At 42.1% G+C, this 23,440-nt stretch overlaps 3 protein-coding genes across 4 annotated transcripts; 2 read left to right on the forward strand and 1 right to left on the reverse strand.

Moving 5' to 3' along the window:
* Window positions 1–317: 317 nt before the first annotated feature.
* eloal (elongin A, like) lies at window positions 318–21,213 on the reverse strand. Its single transcript, XM_076743665.1, has 11 exons — window positions 21,098–21,213; window positions 4,558–4,614; window positions 4,352–4,464; window positions 3,339–4,251; window positions 3,152–3,251; window positions 2,906–3,073; window positions 2,719–2,816; window positions 1,754–1,934; window positions 1,426–1,540; window positions 759–883; window positions 318–547 (listed from the first exon to the last, which is right to left on the reverse strand). The coding sequence occupies exons 4-11, from the start codon at window positions 4,041–4,043 to the stop codon at window positions 486–488; spliced, it is 1,554 nt and encodes a 517-aa protein (XP_076599780.1). The 5' UTR covers window positions 4,044–4,251; window positions 4,352–4,464; window positions 4,558–4,614; window positions 21,098–21,213; the 3' UTR covers window positions 318–485.
* On the forward strand, window positions 6,582–9,585 carry klhl31 (kelch-like family member 31). 2 transcript variants are annotated; one of them, XM_076743225.1, is made up of 3 exons: window positions 6,582–6,648; window positions 7,558–8,763; window positions 8,853–9,585. In XM_076743225.1, the coding sequence occupies exons 2-3, from the start codon at window positions 7,589–7,591 to the stop codon at window positions 9,583–9,585; spliced, it is 1,908 nt and encodes a 635-aa protein (XP_076599340.1). In that variant the 5' UTR covers window positions 6,582–6,648; window positions 7,558–7,588. The 2 variants fall into 2 exon arrangements, with proteins under 2 accessions (XP_076599340.1, XP_076599341.1); XM_076743226.1 differs by having other exon boundaries at window positions 6,585–6,648; window positions 7,561–8,763.
* gclc (glutamate-cysteine ligase, catalytic subunit) lies at window positions 13,410–23,122 on the forward strand. Its single transcript, XM_076743664.1, has 16 exons — window positions 13,410–14,072; window positions 14,981–15,093; window positions 17,431–17,613; window positions 17,906–18,019; window positions 18,249–18,307; window positions 18,997–19,133; window positions 19,329–19,403; window positions 19,656–19,772; window positions 20,121–20,259; window positions 20,377–20,489; window positions 20,569–20,661; window positions 20,783–20,887; window positions 20,990–21,071; window positions 21,163–21,272; window positions 22,131–22,251; window positions 22,336–23,122. Exons 1-16 carry the CDS (start codon window positions 13,923–13,925, stop codon window positions 22,515–22,517), a joined length of 1,893 nt encoding a protein of 630 aa, XP_076599779.1. The 5' UTR covers window positions 13,410–13,922; the 3' UTR covers window positions 22,518–23,122.
* Window positions 23,123–23,440: the final 318 nt, after the last annotated feature.

The raw sequence follows: 23,440 nt of genomic DNA on the forward strand, positions 1-23,440 counted from the left end.
TAAATGTGTGTATTAAATTTGCTGTCACTTTGAATTTATCATGGCTTTCATTTTTTTCAATTAAGTGTTAGGAAAGGTGAGAGGAAAAATACGCTGATGTCAAAACATTGCCATTCATGGAGATAATCTGAAATTGTATGTGTTTGGAGGAATTTGTAAATAGAAAAGTGTTATGCTACTTTATGTATCCTCTAGAGGGAGCCAAACCCCATTAAATACCTACCAGCTGACCTTATTTAGCTTAAACAGGCTTAAAGACAAAATATCAAAGCACATAAATTTGCTCATTTCATTGTCCATTTAATAGTGAAGACAACTCACAGTTATAGAGAAAAAAAAACTGGCCTTTGCCTGTTAGTTTAGACGAACAACACAGAATAATCGAAGGTGAACACAGACCTTCTGTAGTCCAAAGTTAATGAATGATAGAGTGTGCACTTTCACCACATCAATGCACAATAAATAGTGAGATCGTATAAGAACGTTTATCTGCGTCCCAGCTGTTTCTTAAATGCCTTTAAGGACTTTGCCATCATTGGAGCAACTCCTGTGTGAACAACAGCAAAAAAATAGTTGATAAGGTAAAGTAAAACATATGTCATCAGGAGGATCTATACAGTAGCTTTCATTCTGACCAGGAAATGACAGGATAGAAAAGACAAAGAACATGATAAATATTTGAACAGGCCAGTTTGACTGATGAGGAGAGTTGTAGCAAACTTAACAACACTGCATGTACAACACTCTTGTCAGCTCACTTGTTTTTTTGCGAGGGTCTTGACTAATGCCTGCTCCTGAACTGCTGCTGCTGCTGCTGCTGCTGCTGCTGGACCTGCTGGCCTCACTACAACCTGGCCTCGAGCTGTTGTCCTGAACCTTGACACTGATAATTCAAGACATAATAAATCGACAGAATTATTTCCAAAACAAAAACAATGCACATAAAATGACAAAATGAGTCTCCTTCAAACATTAGCGTTACACTACAGCTGGCGAGCATAACATCCCATGTTGCGACAGTTGACAACAAAGGACCCAAGGCCATCTCCAACCAGAATAAAACAGTTTATCCAGCACATTGCTCCAATTCCTGTGTTTGGCTAAGCTCACCCAAAAAGCATTTCACCCACTGTTATCACATGAGTCTCTGACAGATTATGACCCTGCTAAGCTGCTGTTGTTGAGTGATCACTTTGTAGTTAAGGCCTTTAATGTGGAAGAGGAGCAGAGCAAACACAAGGTGTTAATATTTTGCCAAAAATAAACGTCCGAACAATGCATCAGTGGCTTGTTGGTTTGTTTCTAAACTTTCTAATTAGGAAAACAACATAGCTGACATGAATATATAGCCAAATAATGAAACAGGAGCTTATCACAAAACCTGTGGAGATACTTCATTTCCATATTTAAGTTGATGAAACCCACCTGCACCTGAGCTGATGAGGTTGCTGAACAGCAGTTCCATGAATTTCCTGCTGAATTCGCACATCTCTCGGTGGCTTGGCAACAGTGTGAATAAATGCCATCTTCACCTGCCGACCTAAAAAAGAAAAAAAAAAAAAAAACATGTCACAGTGTACTGAACGTGAAAAGGACCAAATAGTATTTTCCTACAGTATACAACGTGTGTAACATGTTCCCTTTTTCAGGTTTATAACTTTATTTCACAATGGATGTAAGTTATTTGGCAGAGATCAACACATAGAGACTGCTGTACTGAACAATAGGCTCATGGACAGAATACAGTACTCACCCTTGGGTTTGTTAGAGTGTGCTGTCACAATACTTTTTGTCAGTCTTTGGAGTTTCCTTTCCCTCTCCTCAGACAGCCTGATGTACATCTCTTTCCATGATTCATACTCCTGAAGTTTGAAGTCTTTGAAGTCCCTCTGACAATGTTTCCCCCATAAGTGGTCTGTCACTCCAATGTAGATCTGTGGAAACAATTACAGGCCTAACAGCAAATAAACATTTGTACACTCAAACACAGTTCTCCTCTTATCACAACTTGTGCAATAACTACAATAACTTTTCTACCCAAGATCTGTAAAGTTTAGGTTTACTCAACTTAGAAAAGTCATTTCAGAATAAACTGACATATATTCATGGCCACTGAAGGTAAACCTGCTCATTAACTGCATTCAAAGCTCCTTTAAAACCGGCACACCTCAGGTGTCAGGACAAACTAAACACTAAAGTACACAAGTCTTATGATCTTGTTGGATTATTGGTGCCACATGTGATGGTTCAAAGCGTCCCTAAACAAACAGCCAAGCTGCATGAAGGGGCTCAGAGAAGAAGTAAACATTTTACAGCTCACTGCAATCATGTTGTGCAGCAGAATATCGCTGACTGTTGCAACTTGTTAGAGTAATGGAGCCACACGGGACAAATGACAACTGTCATAATGTGATCATTTTATACACAGCTGTATATTTAACAAACAAGAACTGACATACATTATAAATATGGAAAAGTAACTGCAGATTGCCGTGTGATTACTTAGGAACATTGACTAAATGTCAACTTTGCATACAAGACCTCTAATAGGAAGATTTACCGATTCCATTCATATTTCCACAGTAATTTCAGCACTTTGTTGAATCTATGAGTATCCGCTGCTCTGAAGACAAACAGGTCGAATGCAGCACTGAGCAGGTGTACCACTTAAAGTGGCCACTAAGTGGGCACTAACTTTACTCATGTTCATGTTCTTACTGGGTTGCATTCTTCAATGCGTAGCAGCTGCTCCGCTGTACACCTCTCCAACACCGGCTCAAGGATGTCAAACGGGACTCCGCCAGTCTCATAAAGCACTGAGAAGAGATCCCTGCACCTGAATACAGATCCAACACACTGAGACTGGTCTGAGCGCTGCAAAAAGGTTCTTTGGGCTTTTACTCACAGTTAATGTTATTCTGGAGCGAGCGGATACACTGCTGGTGCAAGCTCATCATGGTTGGGAGGAAGATGGTCTTGGCACCAGAGTACACTTGCATCTTTCTGTTAAGTCGCTGGCCAGTGAAGACTGCTGACTCCTCAGAGATGTCACAGAAGTCTGACTCCTTCTCAACTATAAGACAAAACAACAAGCGTCAAGAATGAGGTGACCAATGTGAAAACACAGCTGGATTTGTTCGAAGTACATTACCTTTCCTCTCAAAGTAGTCAACAGTGGAAGCCTTTTCACATACAGGCAGAACAGCAGGTAAAGGAATATTCAACAGGTCCATTTCAGACTCTTTAAACTGCTAAAATATGAGGGATGATTAGTCAGTATTTGTCAATCATGACCTGCACTCTCAAGGCTAAACTTGTAGGATCATTGTCAAATATACCTGTTTAGGAGAGGTAACATTTACAGACATCACAGACGACTTGAAAGCCTTCATGCCTGGATCTTTGACTGAAGTCTTGATTTGTTTGGGAGGCTTCTTGACTCCAGGTCTTTCTCTTCTCTTGAAAACATTTAGGTCATAGTTCAAGTATGATTCAAAAGACATGGAGGGCTCCTCAGGGGCACCGTCATCTTCCTCATCCTCATGCTTTATCTTGGTCTTTTTGTGTTGTGGATTTTCATTATTTTCAGACTCTTCTTTGTATTTCAGAGTGCTGTGCTCTTCTTCACTTGTTTTTTTCCTTTTCCGGTTTTGGGCCTCTGAGCTCTTCGATATTCCTGAAGATCTGTCATCTCTCACATTGGCCAGTCTTAAGGTTTTGGAGTATTTGTCCCTGGACTCACCTTCCCTTGGTGATTCTTTGGATGTCTTTGATTTCTTAGTTGGCTCTTTTTCTGACCCAAATCTTCCACTATGAGAGTTGCTTTTCATTTTTTCTCTGGAATCAGACCTGGATTTCTGCGTGTGAGGGTCCTCTAACAAAGAATCGCCCTCCCCTGATTTTCTGTTACTCTGATCATTTTTCTTCTCCTCAATTTTATCCTCTTGGATTTGAGTTTTCTTTTTCAGGATGTCATTCAGAGAGAGATTCTGGTTTTCTTTTTGACTTTTTCCTTGATTTTCATTCTGGTCTTTAAGTCTCATCTGTTCTTCACATTGCCTCTCTGAATCAGCTTTCCTATTCCCTGTTTTGAAGAGGGCCTCATCTGAAGAGCTCTGACTCTTGATGTGAGATGTTATGCAATTATCATTGAAATCCTGCTTTGTCAAACTTCCATTATTTGGACAGTTCTGGTCGTCCAGTTTGCCTTTGACAGGCAAACACTCTGACGCATCCCCATCTTCTGTGTGCCTGGAAAAATTCAAGATTAAGATTGAAACATTAAAAAAATAAGCACAAGCAAGTATATTATATATTGTTAAATGAAACTAAAAAGTTGAATAAATGTCACCTTGTGGATTCCTTAGGGACCAGTTGTTTCCAACCTCTGACTAGCGACCTGGCAAATTCTCCAGCCTGTTCATGTCTGCGCAGTGAGTTAACTGTTTTGCCAATTCCAGTTTCCTAAAAGTCAGTGCAGTCAAAGAGCATTTAACAGTCCAAACTTCATATTCAAATATATCAACACAAAACTCATTCTTTGCACCAAAGACTCACAGCAAGAATGTCTAACGTGATATCCAGATCCTTGAGTTTCTGCAAAATTTTTAGAACCTGGAAAGAGAGTGAACACATTAACAATATGTGATTGAATGTGGTTTCCATGGCTTTCAGAAACCGAAGAAAACCCGACATGCCAAATATGGCAGTCCTGATTTTGGATCACCACAGTTGCTGACTGTGCATTCAGAGCAGGAGCTATGTATGGGAACCTCACACACCCACTTAGGCTGCTCGTTTTACTGCAAACTATAAATGGACAATGTCTATGCTGGCTGTTGCAAAGTCTCACTGTATAACTGGATGCTTTCAAGTTGTGCGCTTGATACTTAAATTCAATTTTAAGTTATTTCAGTTGAATAGACTTAAATACTGGCCGTTTAATCAATCCATACGTATGGAGAGAGCCCTAACCCCCACTGATGATGGACGGCAGCCATGAGCTGAACAGCTGGAAGAGTTGCCGATTTTAGCAACAAGGAACCTCCCATTTAAACAGCCTGACCCCCGCAGTCAGCAGCGCACATGTCAATGACTGAAACAGGGCTCAATCAGCTTCGGTCCTCGCATGATCAAGGATACAAGACGAGCATAATGAAAGAGAGAAAAACGTCGATGTTTCCAGAGCAATGACTGGCTGCACCTCAAACGTCTAAAGAACCCGCAAACGGCCTGTTTCCTCCAGCCATCACCTCTGCTCTGTCTGCTTTGTGCACTTATACCTAAAAAAAAATGAACATCGTATCTACCGTAGCAGACTCTGCTGAGTCTGTGAGCTGAAGTTTGAACCGCATGACTTTCTTCACCACATCAGAGCTGCTGGCCATCACGGTGATTCACGTGCAACCCTCCTCACACACCGGGCAGCGCGCGCCGCTTGATGACACTATTTTAATAGGCGGTACCGATGATAGAAATGATAGCGGTGTGTGGTTTAGAAATGATGTGAGCATTCATATTAAGAACGAGATCGAAATGACAGTAAACTGCCTTCTTGTAATCCCCTGAAGTCTTCTGGGTACCTGCAGGTCTCTCTTTGGGGAACACTGGCCCTTTGAGAGGACATATAAAAGAGATCTCTCATCCTTCAAATCAGAAATACAGCAATCACGCGTGTTGATTTGAGAACAATTTTGGATGACATGTTTTTTCCTATGAAATCCTGCAACCCTTTTTTAAGAAAGGGACCCATGACTCATATGATCATGACTCTAAGCACTCTGTTGATGAAAACAGGAGCAAAACAATGAATGCATTTCAAAATGTTTATACCCTTCAGGTTTCTTCAGTCATCACCTCAGCCAAGAAGCCCATCATAAAATGTGAGCTGGACATAGCTGTGGGTAAACTCATGGGTAAACTCTTTCGCTTTGCCAAGCTGGAATTCACCTTTTTGCTATGTCACCTTAGACTTTTGGAGAAAGCAGCAGTGCTCTGTGTTGTGAATCGATGAATGACGGCCATTATTGCCCCTAGGGGAACTTGCTTTGCACAAAGAGTATGAAAGCATACATGCCACAACATGATAAAACATAAAAAATAAACATCACAAAATCAAACACACAGTTGAGTGAGCTGGCAATGCAGCGGCACTCAAGTCCTCAGAGTGTCCTCTGTACCCTTTAATATCTATCTTCTCCAATTTTGCTGATTTCCATTTAAATTGTCTTTAAGATCACATCCAACAACTTTTACTTTTATTTGAGAAGTTTTTCCTGAAAATTGTAAGAGTTAAATATTTGTCGAAAGAAATAAGATGCTCTTTGCACCAATGACAGCAAATTCAATTTTCTTAAACAACAAATGATAATAAACTCTTTCATGTGACGTCCCATTGAGGATATAGGTCGAGCCCTCACAGTATGTTGACATCGGCTGATTGGAGGCTATTGTAGGACACTATGTTGGGATGGGGGTGTATGGTCCCTGCCACATGCATTGCACAATACTTGATTGGCACTCACTCCCCAAGAGGAGGAGTTAACTGCATGTCTCTTTCTGGAGGGGTGACTGCTGGTCTCTCTCTCTCCTGCTCCAGGAACTGGGGACACAAGTTCCTTCCTCCTCAGCCTCAACTTCATTTCTCAGGTAAGTGGAGCTTTGCCATGCTTGATTGTTTGTCATTTTAGTAATGAAAAGGCAATTTGCTGCAGTTAATGCTTCCACATTTGTCAGGCATTTTAGATGGAAAATGTGCACCTTTCTCACATATTAGGCCTTGAAAAGGCACATACATTGTCTGAAGTTGTTGACTTTTTGGTAAAATTATTTTTCACACATATCAAGTGAGCTTTGATTTTTCTAGAGTTGCGGGTAAACAATGCGAAGAGTGGCTTTTTAAGAAACCACTTTGTCTTGTGGATTGTGTTATTTGCAGACTTATTCAGGACAAACCTGAAATAATTAAATAAAACGAGAAGAAGAGAGAAAAAAACAATGATATTTGCCCTAATTTGAAAAGAAACAGTCAGAGGACATGAGGCCTGCTGCTCATGTCTCAAAGTCTATAAAAGGAACGTCATGGGTGAGCTGTCCAGCGTTTCTATTCCTGGACATACTGCTGATAAATTGTGACAGATGCAAAGAGGGGTATGTTGACGCACTCAGTAGCCCCACCATCACCTGGTAGCACACATGTTTTCAAAGTGCCACTGTCTTGCTGTGTCTAAATAAATTCTGCAACTCAAAATGTATGAAAACATTTCTCGATAGATCCAACATTTAAATGTGCATGTCTCACATTGTTGCTTAGTTTGAGGCAAAGAAAACAGTACAAATGCCATGATACAAGGACAATAGGACCTCAAATGCAGTGCAAATGCAGTACTCAAGACTTAAGTTTAAACAATTTAGGCCATTTAAATGTAGTTCAGTGTTGTGAGTGTGGCATGTTCTTAACTCCTCTGTATCTCAGCCAAGTCACTAATATTTTAACGAGCAAACCAGATCTGTGGCCCAGGACTTAATCTGACTGACATGTTGTATCTATGTTTTCAGAAGGTTTGGGCTGTGTTCTGTTGCTACAGCCATGGCACCCAAGAGGAACAAGATGACCAAAAAGACGAAAGGAGACATAAATGAAATGACCATAATGGTTGAGGACAGCCCCATCAACAAGATCAACGGGCTAAACACTCTGTTAGAGGGAGGAAATGGCTTCAGCTGCATTTCAACTGAAGTCACTGATTCTGTGTATGCCCCAAACCTCCTGGAGGGTTTGAGCAACATGAGACAGGATAGCTTCCTCTGTGATCTAACAGTCGCTACCAAGTCAAAGTCATTTGATGTCCACAAAGTTGTCATGGCCTCTTGCAGCGAGTACATCCGAAACATCTTAAAGAAAGATTCATCCCTGCAGAAGATCGACCTGAATGACCTCTCACCTGTTGGCCTCGCCACGTCAATTACGTATGCTTACTCTGGAAAGCTGACTCTGTCGCTGTACAGTATCGGCAGCACTATCGCTGCAGCATTGCTGCTGCAGATTGGCACTTTAGTGAAGATGTGCAGTGATTTCCTCATGCAGGAGCTCAGTGTGGAGAATTGTATGTTTGTGGCCAACATCGCTGATGCCTATGACCTGAAAGAAACCAAGGAGGCAGCTCAGAAGTTCATGCGGGAGAACTTCATCGAGTTTTCTGAGATGGAGCAGTTCCTGAAGCTCACCTATGAGCAGATCAGCGATTTCCTCTCAGATGATTCCCTGCAACTTCCATCTGAGATCACTGCCTTCCAGATCGCCATGAAGTGGTTGGACTTTGATGAGAAGAGGTTGAAGTACGCGGCAGATCTCCTAACTCATATCCGCTTCGGCACTATCTCTGCCCAAGACCTAGTGAATCACATCCAGAGTGTGCCTAGAATGATGCAAGACCCTGAGTGCCACCGTCTCCTTGTTGACGCCATGAATTACCATCTGCTGCCATACCAACAGAACATCCTCCAGTCACGCAGAACAAAGGTACGCGGCGGCCTCAAGGTGATACTCACAGTCGGCGGACGCCCTGCCCTAACAGAGAAATCTCTCAGCAAAGACGTTCTCTACAGAGATGCAGATAACCTGTGGAATAAGCTGACAGAAATGCCAGCAAAGAGCTTTAATCAGTGTGTGGCAGTCTTGGATGGCTTCCTGTATGTGGCAGGTGGTGAGGACCAGAATGATGCAAGGAACCAGGCTAAACATGCTGTTAGCAACTTCTGCAGGTAAGAGCTAGTGTGACTTTTAATTTGTCTTGTTAGTTTGTGTGGAATCAGCCAAAAATTGTAAATATCTCCTCTCGCACATTCTTTAGATATGATCCCCGCTTCAACACTTGGATTCACTTGAGCAACATGATTCAGAGACGCACCCACTTCAGCCTCAACATCTTCAACGGCCTCCTGTTTGCCATCGGAGGGCGAAACGCTGATGGTGTTCAGGCCTCGATGGAGTGCTATGTGCCCTCCTCCAACCAGTGGCAGCTGAAAGCTCCCATGGATGTGCCCCGCTGCTGTCACGCCAGCTCCCTCATCGATGGCAAGATCCTTGTATCAGGAGGTTACATCAACAACGCCTACTCCAGGGCTGTGTGCTTGTATGACCCCTCCACTGACACCTGGCAGGATAAGAGCAGTCTGAGCACACCTCGAGGGTGGCACTGCGCTGCCACCGTCGGAGACCGGGCCTACGTGATTGGTGGCAGTCAGCTGGGAGGACGTGGGGAGAGGGTGGATGTCCTCGCTGTCGAATCTTACAACCCTCACAACGGCCAGTGGAGCTACTGTGCGCCTCTTCGCACAGGAGTGAGCACAGCCGGTATTTCCATTTTGAACAACAAGGTCTATCTCCTCGGAGGCTGGAACGAGGGCGAGAAGAAGTACAAGAAATGCATTCAGGTTTACAACCCTGACCTCAATGAATGGACTGAGGATGATGAGTTGCCAGAAGCTACAGTTGGCATTTCATGCTGTGTCGTCACCATCCCCACGCGGAAAACACGAGAGTCCAGAGCCAGTTCAGTGTCTTCTGCACCAGTCAGTATATAAGGGTTGAGATGATAATGATGATGTAGTTTACATGTCTAAAGCTCTCCAGCCTGTCTGTTGCATAAATCTTGGTTCTAAACTCAACCAGCAGTCCCCTTTTTCTGGGCTGAAATGATCAGTTTAAAGTTTCTCAAGATAAGCAAAAATTAATAAAATGCAAGGATCGTAACAAAAAATACATATATTAAAAGCAAATTGAAGCCAGTGATAGCATTTTAAAGAATAACTCGGAAGCCTTGAAACATACTTTCACTATTTATAGTTCAATAATAGGATAACTGTCATGGTTACGGTCGGATAATGTTTTTGATGGAGACAAACTGGACGTAGCAAAAACCAACTTTATCATTTTTAGACTTTGGGGCCAATTGAGTTGGGATAATTTCATTAACGCTTTTTCTATAGCAAATATAATGTTATTTAAAACTCAAATGAAAGGTATAAAAAAGCTAAATCAATGCTGTTATTGAAATTAATTGGTAGCATAGACAACACAGTAGTTAATGGCAGAGTTATTCATAGTGAAGGATTTCGTGACAGTCCTCTGGGTGATGGCTTCTGTGATTCTCAGATACTTGAACAGAATACTGAGCGGCAATAAGCTAGAGCTGGAGTAATTGTTGGCACCACCTACCAGGAGTAGGTGCTTGTGATTAGTGTTAATAAAACACAGCACACAGTCAGGCTGCAGTTTCTCTACATGTTTCTCATGTGCAGTATTCAGTGGACTTGTGCCGTATCGCCATAAACACTATCAGGATCCTGTTGGGGAAATGATGGAATGATGAGGGTTGAATGTGTTCAGATGTGACAGAAACAAACTATTTTGTAAAAAAGAAAAAGAAAAATAGAACTTGGGAATGTCAGCCTGAGCTTTCCTGGAGGTCTTTTCTCATGAATTCCCTGACTGCTCATGTCTTTTCATTTTTTGTTTGTTTTTAAATTAAACAGAGATGAAGTGTAAGCAACTCTGAGCCTTGGTCATTTATTCATATTCCTTTTATTTTGTTCATTTTGTGAGTCTTTTGAAGGCGTGTATTTGTGTGACACACTTAGTTAAAAAAACATGGTCCAGGTTTCCAATCTACATTATTTCTTATTTTAAATAATTACTTTGCTGTTTTCATGTCCAGTTCATATCTATTTGGCCTCTTTAGTTGTGTCTTTTAGTCTTTCAGTACAGTTACAGTTTAATCAGAGCTACAGTTAATATTAGATGGCTAGATGGGATGAAAAACTGTCACCATGCTCTGAAAACAGCAGTGTAAAGATTTAGTTTCAACAGATTTGTTTGGTGTTCACCCAAACATTTGTGGACCAGGAGCAACAAGTGACGATGCAATATAGAGGGCTACATTTCCTGATTGAATCATGAGGTATGGACTTTAGGCTTCCTGTCTTTAATCCTACATCATTGGTGTCACAGGGTATAAACTCTGTAGATGTCCAGCCAAGGCTCGTAAATTTGTGTATTTTTTACATATGTTCACACAAATCTACGTATTTACATAAATACAAGAGATAGCTTGTTTGTTTGTATATCCTGTTTGTATACCGACATCAAATTCTGAAATCAGACATAGAATACTTTAAAGCTCACTGGCATCCGTTAAGTAACCTTTAGACTGTCTCTAATTAAACAAAATGACCGTAAAACCCACAAAGAGAGCCTTCTCATTTACACTGTGAACATACTTTATACTGTGAGAGTGCGGAAACGGGGCTTCAGGCATGTAACGCAAGCCAAATTGAGACATAAAAGGGCTATTACATTATGCACAATGCGTCCGTTTTGGTGCACTCTTGTCCATTAGGCCCAAAGAGTAAAGCATCTCATACTCACCAATGGATTCATGTGCTGTTTTGCACGCAACAATTAAGTTTATTCTGTTAGCCAAACATACGATTTGTGAAATTTAAGGACTTGTTATAAAGGCGGGGGTGTCGTAGCTTGATCTGTGACGTGATTAAAGGACCTGATCCCCCCCCCCATCAGCTTCTTACTATGAGTGATGGGATCCTACCTCAAGACAACATTTGTTTCACATGAAAGATTTCTGCATTTCTGCAGTTGATGTCGTTGCTTTTCTCATGGATCTGAAGTGGGGAGGGCTCAGGAAGAAAAAAGGGGGATGTCACACACTTCTAAGCACCAATTAACAACATTTTGAACATTTTTGTAAAGACAGCTGACACCACTGTGGGTCGGACCTGATCAGTCCACACAAATTCTCGTGGACACAACTGAGTTTGAGTGTTAAACTCTTACCTAATCATAGGTTTATTTTTAATAACTTTGATTCACACATCAACAAACTCCTGATCACTGTATTTCCGACAAACAATACAAGTGTGTGTGACGTTTACACCCTACATTCATTTTGGACAAACCTGTTCCTGGCATGTTAAAAGATAATCTCTCATGACCTGAGTCCTTCTGTGAACTCAAATGAAACATTTCAAAAGCTAAGATTGTCTCACTGTCCCTGCCCCACCCTGCTGTGATTGTGCTGACTCATTACTAGTTTTTGTTAATATACATGGAAGATGGTGATCTTGACAAATTCAGAAAGATTAGGCCTGATAACAAACAGGATGTCATTAATCAGCCTAATGGAAACTAGAAAAACCAAAGAAAATAAACTGTATGTCAGCAGGTTGGCAGTAAAACAACATCCTTCAATGGTGCGGATGTCAGTGCAGTTCATTGACCTACAGACATGTTTAATCCAGCCATGCATGCACATGAAAAAAGATCGCTGTGTCATTATTACAACCATATTTTTTCCTCTTTGATGTTGCATTCAAGTGCTCTTGATAAGGCGGTACCTATACTTAAGTCGTAAACATGACTCGTTCATTTTTGTGTTGTGGTTTGGAAATGATAAGAAAAGATAGTAAATAGCTTTATGATAGCAAAAAGTAGCACATGTCTGCTTTGACCTGCCACTATTTTGTGTCATATTTTTTGGTGAGCAACACTTTTCATTTTATGTCTATGAATAGAAACAGGAAACAAGAAATCAAATTGCCAAAAAAAAACAAGCAGGCTCAAACAAACTGATATGATGTCCTTACATATTAGCTGTTTCCTAAATTAATTGTCTTTTGTTGTATGAACAGCTTTGCTTTTTGATTCTACAAAGAGTGAATTCCTTGTGGTGGCAGATTTGCTCAAACATAGTTAGCATCAAAAGAACAGGGTCTATGAAGTTTAGCCTAATCTTGCATGTCTGATTCCAAGAATAAAGACTTACACACAATTAATGCTGAAACAACTGGTTGATTAATTAACAAGTCAAATGACAGATAATTAACCAAAAAGTTCTGATAAATGAGAAAAAGTGATTTGTTACGAAAAAAATGTCAAACTTTCTTTGGTTTCAAGCAACAAGAGAAAAAATACCTGGAGCTCACTGTTAGTAGTAGTAATAGTAAACTCCAGGTGAATCTGAGGTGTTCTCAAATGCCCTAACTGATAAGTCTTTTTAACTAGATCCTTGGCTCTGTGCCTGCTGTGCCTGAAGTAAGCCTCTGGCTCACCTATTTCTATATGTATGTGATTATTTGATATTTTTATCTGCTGTATATTAAGGTAAGTTGAATTACTGGGTGTTGGACTGTTAAAAAAGAAAAAAATAAATAACCTATTTGCGGACATTCTCCCTTATCAAGAAAGGGATAGTTCCGAGAGCACTTGAACGTCGCATCGCTTCCTGCTCTGATCGACAGTTCAGAGGGAGGAGCCGAGCAGTGAAGATGCTGAGTCATAGTGATGTCACCACGCACTCCGCTCCTCCTGACGGCATCACGTGTGTGAAGCCAGGAGGGCGTTCATATGTACAACACAGCCCAACTCTGGGCAGCAGACTCGCCTGGCAGCAGAGACCTACCTATCAGTTTGCCTCACTGTCATTCCATCACAGAGCAGCACGTTAACAGGCTCAGTCCGTGGTGTCCAACCGAGCCGAGGCTTGCGGGAACTGACCGACTCGTTTGGTTTTTCGGGGGAACATCCAGATCAGTCCTCGGGTGTGCTTTACCGAGCTAACCAGACATTAGCAAGTGATGAGCAGGGGCCTGCTTCTTCTGGATGCCCAGATAAGGTTACCGACAGGGCACGCCGCTTAACAGGTCCAAGAGACTCAGCGTTCAGCCTGTGAACTCTCTGACAGCGCCTCAAGGATCCAGGTCCAGCCGTTTTTTGGGACCGAGACTTCATGCAAGCTCCGTGCGAGTTGGACAAACTAGCTAGCTAGCTAACGCTCGGCGTGCACGTTCATAGAAGCAGCCAGCAGACACCAGACGTTAGTTTACTCTTCCAGCCTGTCTGTGCGATGGGTTTACTGTCACAGGGGTCTCCACTGAACTGGGAGGAAACCAAGAAATATGCCGACCACATCAGAAAGCACGGCATCATTCAGTTCCTCAACATCTACAACAAGGTGAAGGACCGTCAGAAAGACGTGTTGAAGTGGGGCGATGAGGTAAGAAACGAGCTTTTGACTTCAGGAGGACCCTCAAGGGGAAAATCCTCAGCTGCTGCTCTCTGATTATGCCTTTGAGCTGTCTGACATGATGGTTGTGCATGATGCAACAGAGGCCCCTTTTACCATTTCTGCTCTCACTGCTGGAAAAAAAATGAACTCAAGTAAATCTGTATTTTTGAATATTGTGTAACATTTACAGGTTTGTCAGTGACATCTTCCCAGTTAATAATGACCATATGGAAGTCGATTGACGAGGTTTTAGTCAAAGGTGTTGTTACTGATTGCAAGTGAAAAACACCTCTAACAACGCCTCTGTTTAATGAGGTGTCAGTATTAAATGTAAAGATGTGACTGGGTGTAAGAATAAGATGTTTGTGCTTTTCAGGTTTATCAAACATGGTCACTAATTCAATAATTAACATTTTAAGCTGCTTATAAATGTTAGTCATGAGTTCTGCCAATCATTCTGTTTCCTAACAACTGTCTAATACTGCTAATAATCCATTCAGTACTACTACTGGACACACCCTGTAAACTTTAGCATGAAGCCTGCAGTGTATGCTGAGGTATGTGGTCTTGGCTGTAGCCTGTCGTCTTTCGTTCAGATCTTCACACCAGTCTGTGTTTCTAGTTTTTGCCCGCCACCAGACCACAAAACTTCAGTGTGCTACAGCTTGAACAAAGTGTTTTCATTTCGAACAATGTGGAATGCTGTTGTTATAGATTAATCCCCCTTTCAGACAGGGGATTACAGGGGAGCAGAGTCAAAGTCAAGGAAACATAACTGATGAATTGGAATTGATGTGATGGCGTCCCGCTCTGATCTTGAAAACGTCTGCTTTGTGCTGTAGTCTAATGCAGTGTCGACTGTGGACTGATCATTTGTTTGTTTTTAATTATTTTAGGTTGAGTACATGTTGGTGGAATTGGACGACAAGGATGAAAAGGTTCGACTTGTCCTGAACGGTGGAGATGTTCTGGAAACTCTCCAAGATCAGGGTGAAAAGATCAACCCCAAGTAAGTAAGCTCTCCACAGAACATGTCCCAACACAGCTGAATATGTGACGTATATCAAAAGATCTTATACGCTGTAGTTTAGCAGGAGGAAGGCCATAATTTACATCGCTCATTTGGTTTTTGTGTAGCTTCAACATTGTTTCCTTCCTCCCCAGAAATACACATTTATTTTGTGAAAACCTGCGTGGTTCAAGTCAAAGTCTTCTTTCTGAGAGGAATCACATTATTACAATATTTCATTGAGCTGCACCACAGAAATAGCAACACTTCATTTATCAGTCGGCAGGACAAATACCTGTCGTGGCAGTGCTCTTATTGGTTGCCTGGTTTGTTGTGGATCGTAGTGATATGCTGCTGAGTGGCTGATAGGGATTGTGGTCATTCTGGTTGAATTAAACTTTGGCCTAGTATGGCATGGATCAGAAGGAGGCGACACTGGAGTCTGTATAAAAGTTAAATCAACACACTCACAACAGCTGTGTGACATGATGATGTATATTGTGTAATGATGGATTAATGCAAAAGTACCAAAGTTATTGAAAAGCTACATGGACACACGAGTGCTGTATCCTAATTTCAGAGTGTGGTACTGTGACAGCATTAATGGACGTATTATGCTCATTTTTTTTCAGCGGCAATATTTCCATCGTTCCAATGATGCTTTGTGTTCTTCTGCACGGATGCGTGCAGGAAATTTGCATAAAGGCAACAGAAACAAACATGGAGGAGAGTGAATGTGACACAGCACGGGGTCATTCAGAAGCAGAGAAGGGCTCTGAGCAGCAGTGAGATTTTTACTTGCTGTAGCTGCTCAGTTAAGGGTTGGTCTCATAGAAGCGAAGCTAGCGTTCTTCAGCTGCTGCATAATCGATATTGACCATGTGTTTTTTCTGCACTGCTCTGGTTGGTGTGGAGCACTTGGCTCATTGCTTTGGTTACTTTTGGCTCTTTATTTTAGTGACTAACTCCAACTACAACACCCACACGAAAACAAAGCAGCCCGGTATGAGCAGAATTTCCCGCACAAAGCACCATTTGAAACATCAGTTTTTCCAAATCTCTGAAGTTAGTGCCATTTACAGAAATATTTCACTTGCTGTACTAATGCCACTGATTGTTACCGTATGACTTGGTTTTTTTTTCCCGAAGTTAAGTTTTAATATTTGCACCCTGAGCAGCAGCTTCAGCTCTGAGTTGTTTTCCACCACGCCATCCCTGCCTCTGAAGAGACGCCCCAAATCATGACACTGTACAGATGTTTTTATCTATTATCAACGTTCCTCCTCAGATCAGGCTGAAAGAGTACATTTTTGTCTCAATAGATCAGTCATTTTCCTCATTCTCACAGTAGTCATTAAGTGGTGTTTTCCAGACTTTGCAAGGCCTTCATTTGTCTGCAGGTATGATTCTTCTCCATCTCTGCAGGTTCTGATACGACTGAACGGACTTGTTGGTTCTAGACTTCTTCCATTTCATGGCGTTGGTGCTTTCTGTGTCCCAGAGAGTTTCATCAGTTTGTTATGCGCTCCCATTGGTTTATACTTTAACAGCGTTCTACCTTTGATGTGGGCATAACGTTCCTGAAATGTCACACATTGACATGTTTATTTGACACCTTGTGAGCTGTAGGCATTTTACAAAGGCAGGTGGACGTAAGCGCCTGAGTTCAGTTTGAAAGGCGTTAACACATCAAAATAAAATGAATTTGATGAGGCCACTTTTGAAGTTGAACTTCTTTTGGATTTAAGGGAAAGTAAATTTAATGAAGTCTAAAACAAGACAACCTCTGAAAAAAGTCAATCAATTGTTCAGCTGTTGAACCCTAACCCTTTTACAAAGTGCTCTAAAACCCTCAAACTGTAGAGGTGAGGTGGGGGTATTTTGGCTCAGGACATCTGTCAGCGATAACAATCAGAGTTTCTCCTGGGAATACGGCGAGTAGTAACATTTTTTTGGAGAGAGGAATTCTCTGCAGGCGCTGTAAATGTGTTTGCACAGGCTCATGAGCTTATGTTATGCTTGCCTCCTGTCCATGACGTCGGTCTAAATCTGTGGAGCCAACTTCACCCAGGGGAAATACCAGTGGCAGTGGGAATAGTAGAGCCGATGCATTCCTCATTACTGCCCCTCTGTCGCACACAGCAAAGAGCACGCTCTGGAGCACAAATACGTCGCGTTGGTTCGCCCTGCCAAGATAATGGCTGACATATGATAAAGGGGAGAGCGGTCGGTTTATTTAATCAGGAAGGTCGTGGTGATATTGAGAGCAGGGCGTTTTCTTCCTTGTCGGCCTATTAAAGCAGAATTGTTTTTGCAACACTTTTCATATGTTTGCAGTCACCCCACGCTTTGGAGACCAGAGTATGGCAGCTACATGATTGAGGGAACTCCAGGGCAGCCGTACGGCGGGACCATGTCGGAGTTCAACACTGTGGAGGGCAACATGGGGAAGAGACGACGGGAGGCCTCATCTGTCCTGAACCAGAACGAAACCCTCTGCACCATCACCTCATTTCCAATGTACTGTGGTTTGAAACAGTTTGATTGCATGTGACAGGAAGACAACATTTTAATTGTCTTCCTAATATATTGGAGCTGCAGCGATTAATTAATTGATTAGGACATGTGGACAGAAATTAATTGGCAGCAGATTTTTCACTGATTCTCTTGCAGAAATGCAGATTTTTGCCTGTCTGGTGTGAAGATTTGCTACTTATTTGTAGTTTTCACTGTTCTGTGACATTTCTAGCTGAGAAAACATAATTGTTAGTTGCAGCCCTGTAACACGTGTATGTTTTGATGCTTTGTTCAGGTTAGGCTGCCCAGGTTTCACCAAACCAGAGCACCGGCCGACCCCTGTCGAAAAGGGAGTGTCCAAGTCACTGTTTTTCCCTGACGAAGCCATCAACAGACACCCAAGATTCAGGTAGACTTCCTGCCTATAACTTCATGTCAATGTGCATCTGAGAAATGATTATCATTATGTTGCTCTCAGTTTTTATAAAACTCCAAATTGCCGGGGTCAGTCAGGTGTGCAGCTGTGATGGGAGCCAATTGGTTTTGTCAGCGCATGCATGTTTTCTTTTCATTGCTTGTATTTGTTTTTCTCTAATGAAGCGTGTGCTTGTTGTGGGTGTGTGGATTTGCCGTTTCAGCACCCTTACCAGAAACATACGTCACAGAAGAGGGGAGAAAGTCGTGATTAATGTACCAAGTGAGTCCAACTGAATTATTCTTTATTTATTTTTTCGGTCACAGCTTACATCTGCTCCTTAAGGCCTTTGAGGAAAACACTAACTAACTAAAGGGAGAAGTTTCTATGTTGTATTTTTTTGGTTTCCAGATGTGCCCCCCCGTTTCGCATTGATTCATTAATTATTTGTCTGTGTAAAGAGAGACCTTATTTTGATAGAGCCGATCAAATCTTTAGATACAAAGCACCAGCTGCTCCGTCACAGACTGATGGTCTGACTGAGCAGACAGCAGCTACAACACGAGAGCCGCACACTCTGAAGAACAGCATTAGCTTTGCTGCTGAAGCCGACTCTTCATCAAACACGTCTCGTCCTGCGCCTTAATTCATTGAACAAACAAACATTCAGGGGGGAAAGTGCACCGCAAACATCCGGCTAGAAGGCTGCTCAGCTGCATGTTACAGCGTTTAAGCTTCCTGAAAATGTCAGTTCAGGCTGTTCAGGTGCTGACGGGGACCTAAAGGCATGAACAAACTTTCAAGTTTCAAATAACAGGTTTGTTTAAGTTGTCTCTCCTTACTGACACTCCTGTCAGCTGCTGTAAATCAAACACAGACAGGGACACGCCCCCTGTGCGTGTCATTCGCCTCTCAGACTGCACGGAATAAACAACTAAATAAATCTGACTATAATCGTTTTTGTGTTTCAGTCTTCAAAGACAAGCGCACTCCATCTCCATTTGTGGAGGAGTTTCCTGAGGATGACGGTGAAGCGGCGAGGGCGGCCCTACCCGATCACATCTACATGGACGCTATGGGCTTTGGCATGGGCAACTGCTGTCTGCAGGTACTGAAGGCGCTGACCGAGCGGCGTGACATCCCTGTGTCCTCATTGCCTTGAACAACCATTTTGTTTCCAAACAGTGACGTGGTGAAGATGGTGTCACCTGGACTGTTTTGACTTGTGTGTTATTGGAGCTTTATAATCCCAATAAGTGATGTATAAATGCACTTCAGCCTCTTTTTTATGACATGTTTCCAGGTGACATTCCAAGCTTGTAGCATTGATGAGGCAAGATACCTTTATGACCAGCTAGCAACATTCTGCCCTATAGTGGTGAGTAGATCAGTGAAGCATGTGCTCCCTGTCATACATTATGATAATTACCAGACCTCCTCTTCAGCCGGACTATTATATAACTGTCTGTAACTTGAATCAGATATTTTGAAAGTAGTGATGCTGAGTGTGGTGGTTTTGTGCAGTAATGTGCACTATTGTGATGAACTGAATGACTGAACTGATGTCTAAATGAAGATCGTTTCAGAGGTACAAGCTTGTGTGGCTGAATGCTGTTTTGGCTCGTTACAGATGGCGCTGAGTGCAGCCTCACCCTTCTACAGAGGCTTTGTGTCAGATAATGATTGTCGCTGGGGAGTTATTTCTGCCTCGGTGGACGACAGGACACAGGAGGAACGCGGGCTCAAGGTGAGCAGGCAGAGCTGGAACACATTAGGGCGCAGAAAAAATCGGATTTAGTCAAAAGAAGATCATTTTTGATTGACCTCATATTATTTCTGTCTGCCTCATTAAGTGAGTGATTTAGCGTTCAGCGTCAAACTTTTCCTTATTGACACATGATTGGTGAGCGTGTGTCGACACCGTCGCCTACAGTCTCTTGAGTGATGTCAACCATTTCTTACATTTGATACATCTCATTTTGCCAAATGCAACAAATGCATCTGTTGCACTGAAAGTCATTGGCTCTTCACAATCCATTATTAAATTAGTTTGTAGTTTGAGTAAAATGTGTGATTTTTTTTTTTTCCTTTGCAGCCACTGAAAAACAATAAATTCAGGATCTTCAAGTCACGATACGATTCAATTGACAGCTACCTTTCGAGCTGCAGTGAGAAGTACAATGACATTGATTTGACCATAGACGAGGAGATCTACAAGCAGCTGCTGGATGCAGGTATTCATGTTGGAAAAGGAGAAATCACACGTGTCTAAAATACATGACACATATTCATGGCTAAACTCCACGGGTGGATGCTTGTGCAGTAAAGAATAATGGGCTTTGTGTGTGTAGGGATCGACAGGCTGCTGGCCCAGCACATAGCTCACCTCTTCATCAGAGATCCACTCTCTGTGTTCGAGGAGAAAATTCACTTGGATGATGAGAACGAGTCTGATCACTTTGAGGTGAGGTCTTGTTTATCCCTGAAGCTATTTTTTTACACAGTACAGCCTTATTTATGTAATCAAACTTGTTTTCTTGCAGAACCTGCAGTCGACCAACTGGCAGACGATGAGGTTCAAACCTCCGCCTCCGAACTCTGATATTGGCTGGAGAGTTGAGTTCCGCCCCATGGAGGTAATGACCAACTGCACCGCCTCGTATTTTAGTCGTCATCTGTCTTAATACTCCATAGCATGGCCTATCGAATACAGAAAAAAATCTCGAGTGCGTGTTAAGTTTTTGTTTTCATTTTCAGGTGCAGCTAACCGACTTTGAAAACGCTGCGTACGTGGTCTTTGTCGTCCTGCTCACCAGAGTGATCTTGTCCTATAAACTGGACTTCCTGATCCCTTTGTCAAAGGTAAAAACAGCCACACAGCTCTACTCTTTTATAAACATTAAGAGGCATTTAATCAATGAAGCAGGACATTTGATACACACCGTGCTCTGATACACTTATCAGGTTGATGAAAACATGAAGGTTGCACAGAAGAGAAACGCTGTCCAGGAGGGCATGTTTTACTTCCGAAAGGACATCTTCATAGGTGAGTAAAACAAAAATGCAACTTACGGTTGATAAATATGCTGCATGCCTCAGAGAGGAGTAGCTGATCCGTCTCTTTGGTCCACTGATAGGCTGCAACCCGGTCCTCGATGGCGCTGCTTCTGCTCAGAATGGTTTGGAGACTGATGGAGGTAATGAGGAGTACATGCTGATGAGCATTGACACCATCATCAATGGAAAGGTGATTATTGTCTTTATACTTGATGACTTTTGAACCGTTAGCCACGCTAGCAGTGCGGCCCAGTGGATGGGAATGTCGACCTATTGGGTGGTTTGCCTTGAAATTTTGGTCCAGACATTCATGCTCCCCTTTGAATTAACTGTAATAACTTTGTGCCCCCTGACTCGTCATGTAGCTCCACGTTTTCATGTAGCTTTGTTTTTCATGCTAATTAGCAAAATTAGCATGCTGACACCCTAAACTAAGAGGCTGACCATGGTAAATATTCTACCTACTGACATCAGCAAGTCGCCATGCTGGTGTCAGGCCTCATTTCACAGATAACCAGCACAGAAGAAGTGTTCATGTCAGCCTGTAACTGAAGTCACAGAGACCAGGAACTTCTCACAGTAACATTATCTCCACTCGGAGAAAAGAGCTACCGAATGGGGAACAAACTGTTGGCAAATTGGCTGCAAAGCAACCGTTGCTGGAAGTTACACGGCTCGAAGCAAAATCCAATATTGACACTGATGCAGTTGTTCCGATCAAAAGGAAACTATACACAGTTTTATTTATCTGGTTTCACTTGTTAACAAACCACAACAAATATGTAAAATGACAACAGTAGTAAATGTAGTCTCTTTAAATGATGTGACTAGCAGTGTGTGGAATAAGCCTGAACACTGTTGAGGAGTCCTTTTCTTCCAGTTGAATGTCTTTGTACAGTACACATTTAGTGCAAGTCACAACTTTGCCTAAGTACAGCCTCAGGGAGCTACCAGCACGGAGGTAACCTAAACTAACCCTAACCCTCTTTGGTAGTTTTGCTTCAAGCCATCTGACAGTTACAGCTGTTTGCTTCTTTTTTATCTCCAGGAGGGAGTTTTCCAAGGCCTTATCCCGATCCTTAACTGCTATCTGGAGAACATGGAAGTTGACGTGGACACCAGGTGCACCATTTTGAACTATCTGAAGCTCATCAAGAAACGCGCCTCAGGTAAGTTTACGTTATGTTCTCATGAGCAAAAAGCAAATGTTCTCTTCACGCAGCGTGACTCTTGACTTTGCTGCTCTGACACAGGCGAGCTGATGACCATGGCCAAGTGGATGAGGGAATTTGTCGCAAAGCACCCGCAGTACAAGCAGGACAGCATCATCACCGACAGGATGAACTACGATCTGTTCAGAAAGTGCGACAGGATTGCCAAAGGCGAAGAGCAGTGCCCAGAGCTCATCGGAAACCCCGTCAACAGGGTCAAATGAGAGAGGCTGCAGGAATGCATCGTCGGTACACAAACTCGCATGCAGAGGAAGACCAAATGTGTGGCTCAGAATGAAAGCGGTCCAATTTTAAGAGAATGCAAAACAGCATGTGTGTGTTTTGCGAGAAACACACCGGCATCAAATGTATGTATATATATACTGTATCAGATTTTTATGATTACAAAATTATTTTAATAGGGTTAAGACATGCAAAGGTTGTGTAATAGAAATCAGATGTGTATTTATTTTTCTCTGGAAATTAAGCCTATCTGTGTGAGAATGTAAATGTAGCTAAGAGTTGTACAGTAGTCTGCTTTTAACCTCGTGTTCTGTAAATACTGTACTTCAGCTCTTTAAAACATTAACATCATGGGGTTTCGGGGGTTGTTTCTGTTTTGTTTTTGTTTTATTTTTTGCTGGATATGGGCTTTCTTTGTGTTAAGTAGAGATCTTTTATTTCTTTTTATTCGCATTTTAAGAGAAATGTTTGCTTTGCTCTGCTGACAATGTAGTGGGACCTTGAAGGTAGTATTGCGTTCAGTTGGAAATGATAAACAATCGTTTGCAATGTGATGCTGCTTCAAAATAAATCTGTGCAACATTAAGCTGTCAGTTTTAGTACAACTACTTCAGATGCTTTCATTTAAATGAGCCACAGGGATTCGATTTCACTTTCTCAGATATGTTCTTTAAGCTGCCAAGAGATCAGCTTCATCAAGTTTGATCTAGATCAGCCTTCACAAACTCGTCTTGAAGTCCCTCCAACAGGCCATATAAACATTTTGATTGACAGCTTACAGGAATGTCCGCAGTCAGCACATTTACATTACTTGAATGCAGCTGGTAGTCTCACATCATGACTGTTCGCCAGAAAAATTTTCTTATGTTCTTTCACAAAACTGAAACCATGAACTGCTATAAAT

The sequence above is a fragment of the Chaetodon auriga genome, chromosome 11, assembly GCF_051107435.1.
Source record: "Chaetodon auriga isolate fChaAug3 chromosome 11, fChaAug3.hap1, whole genome shotgun sequence".
Taxonomy (NCBI): domain Eukaryota; kingdom Metazoa; phylum Chordata; class Actinopteri; order Chaetodontiformes; family Chaetodontidae; genus Chaetodon; species Chaetodon auriga.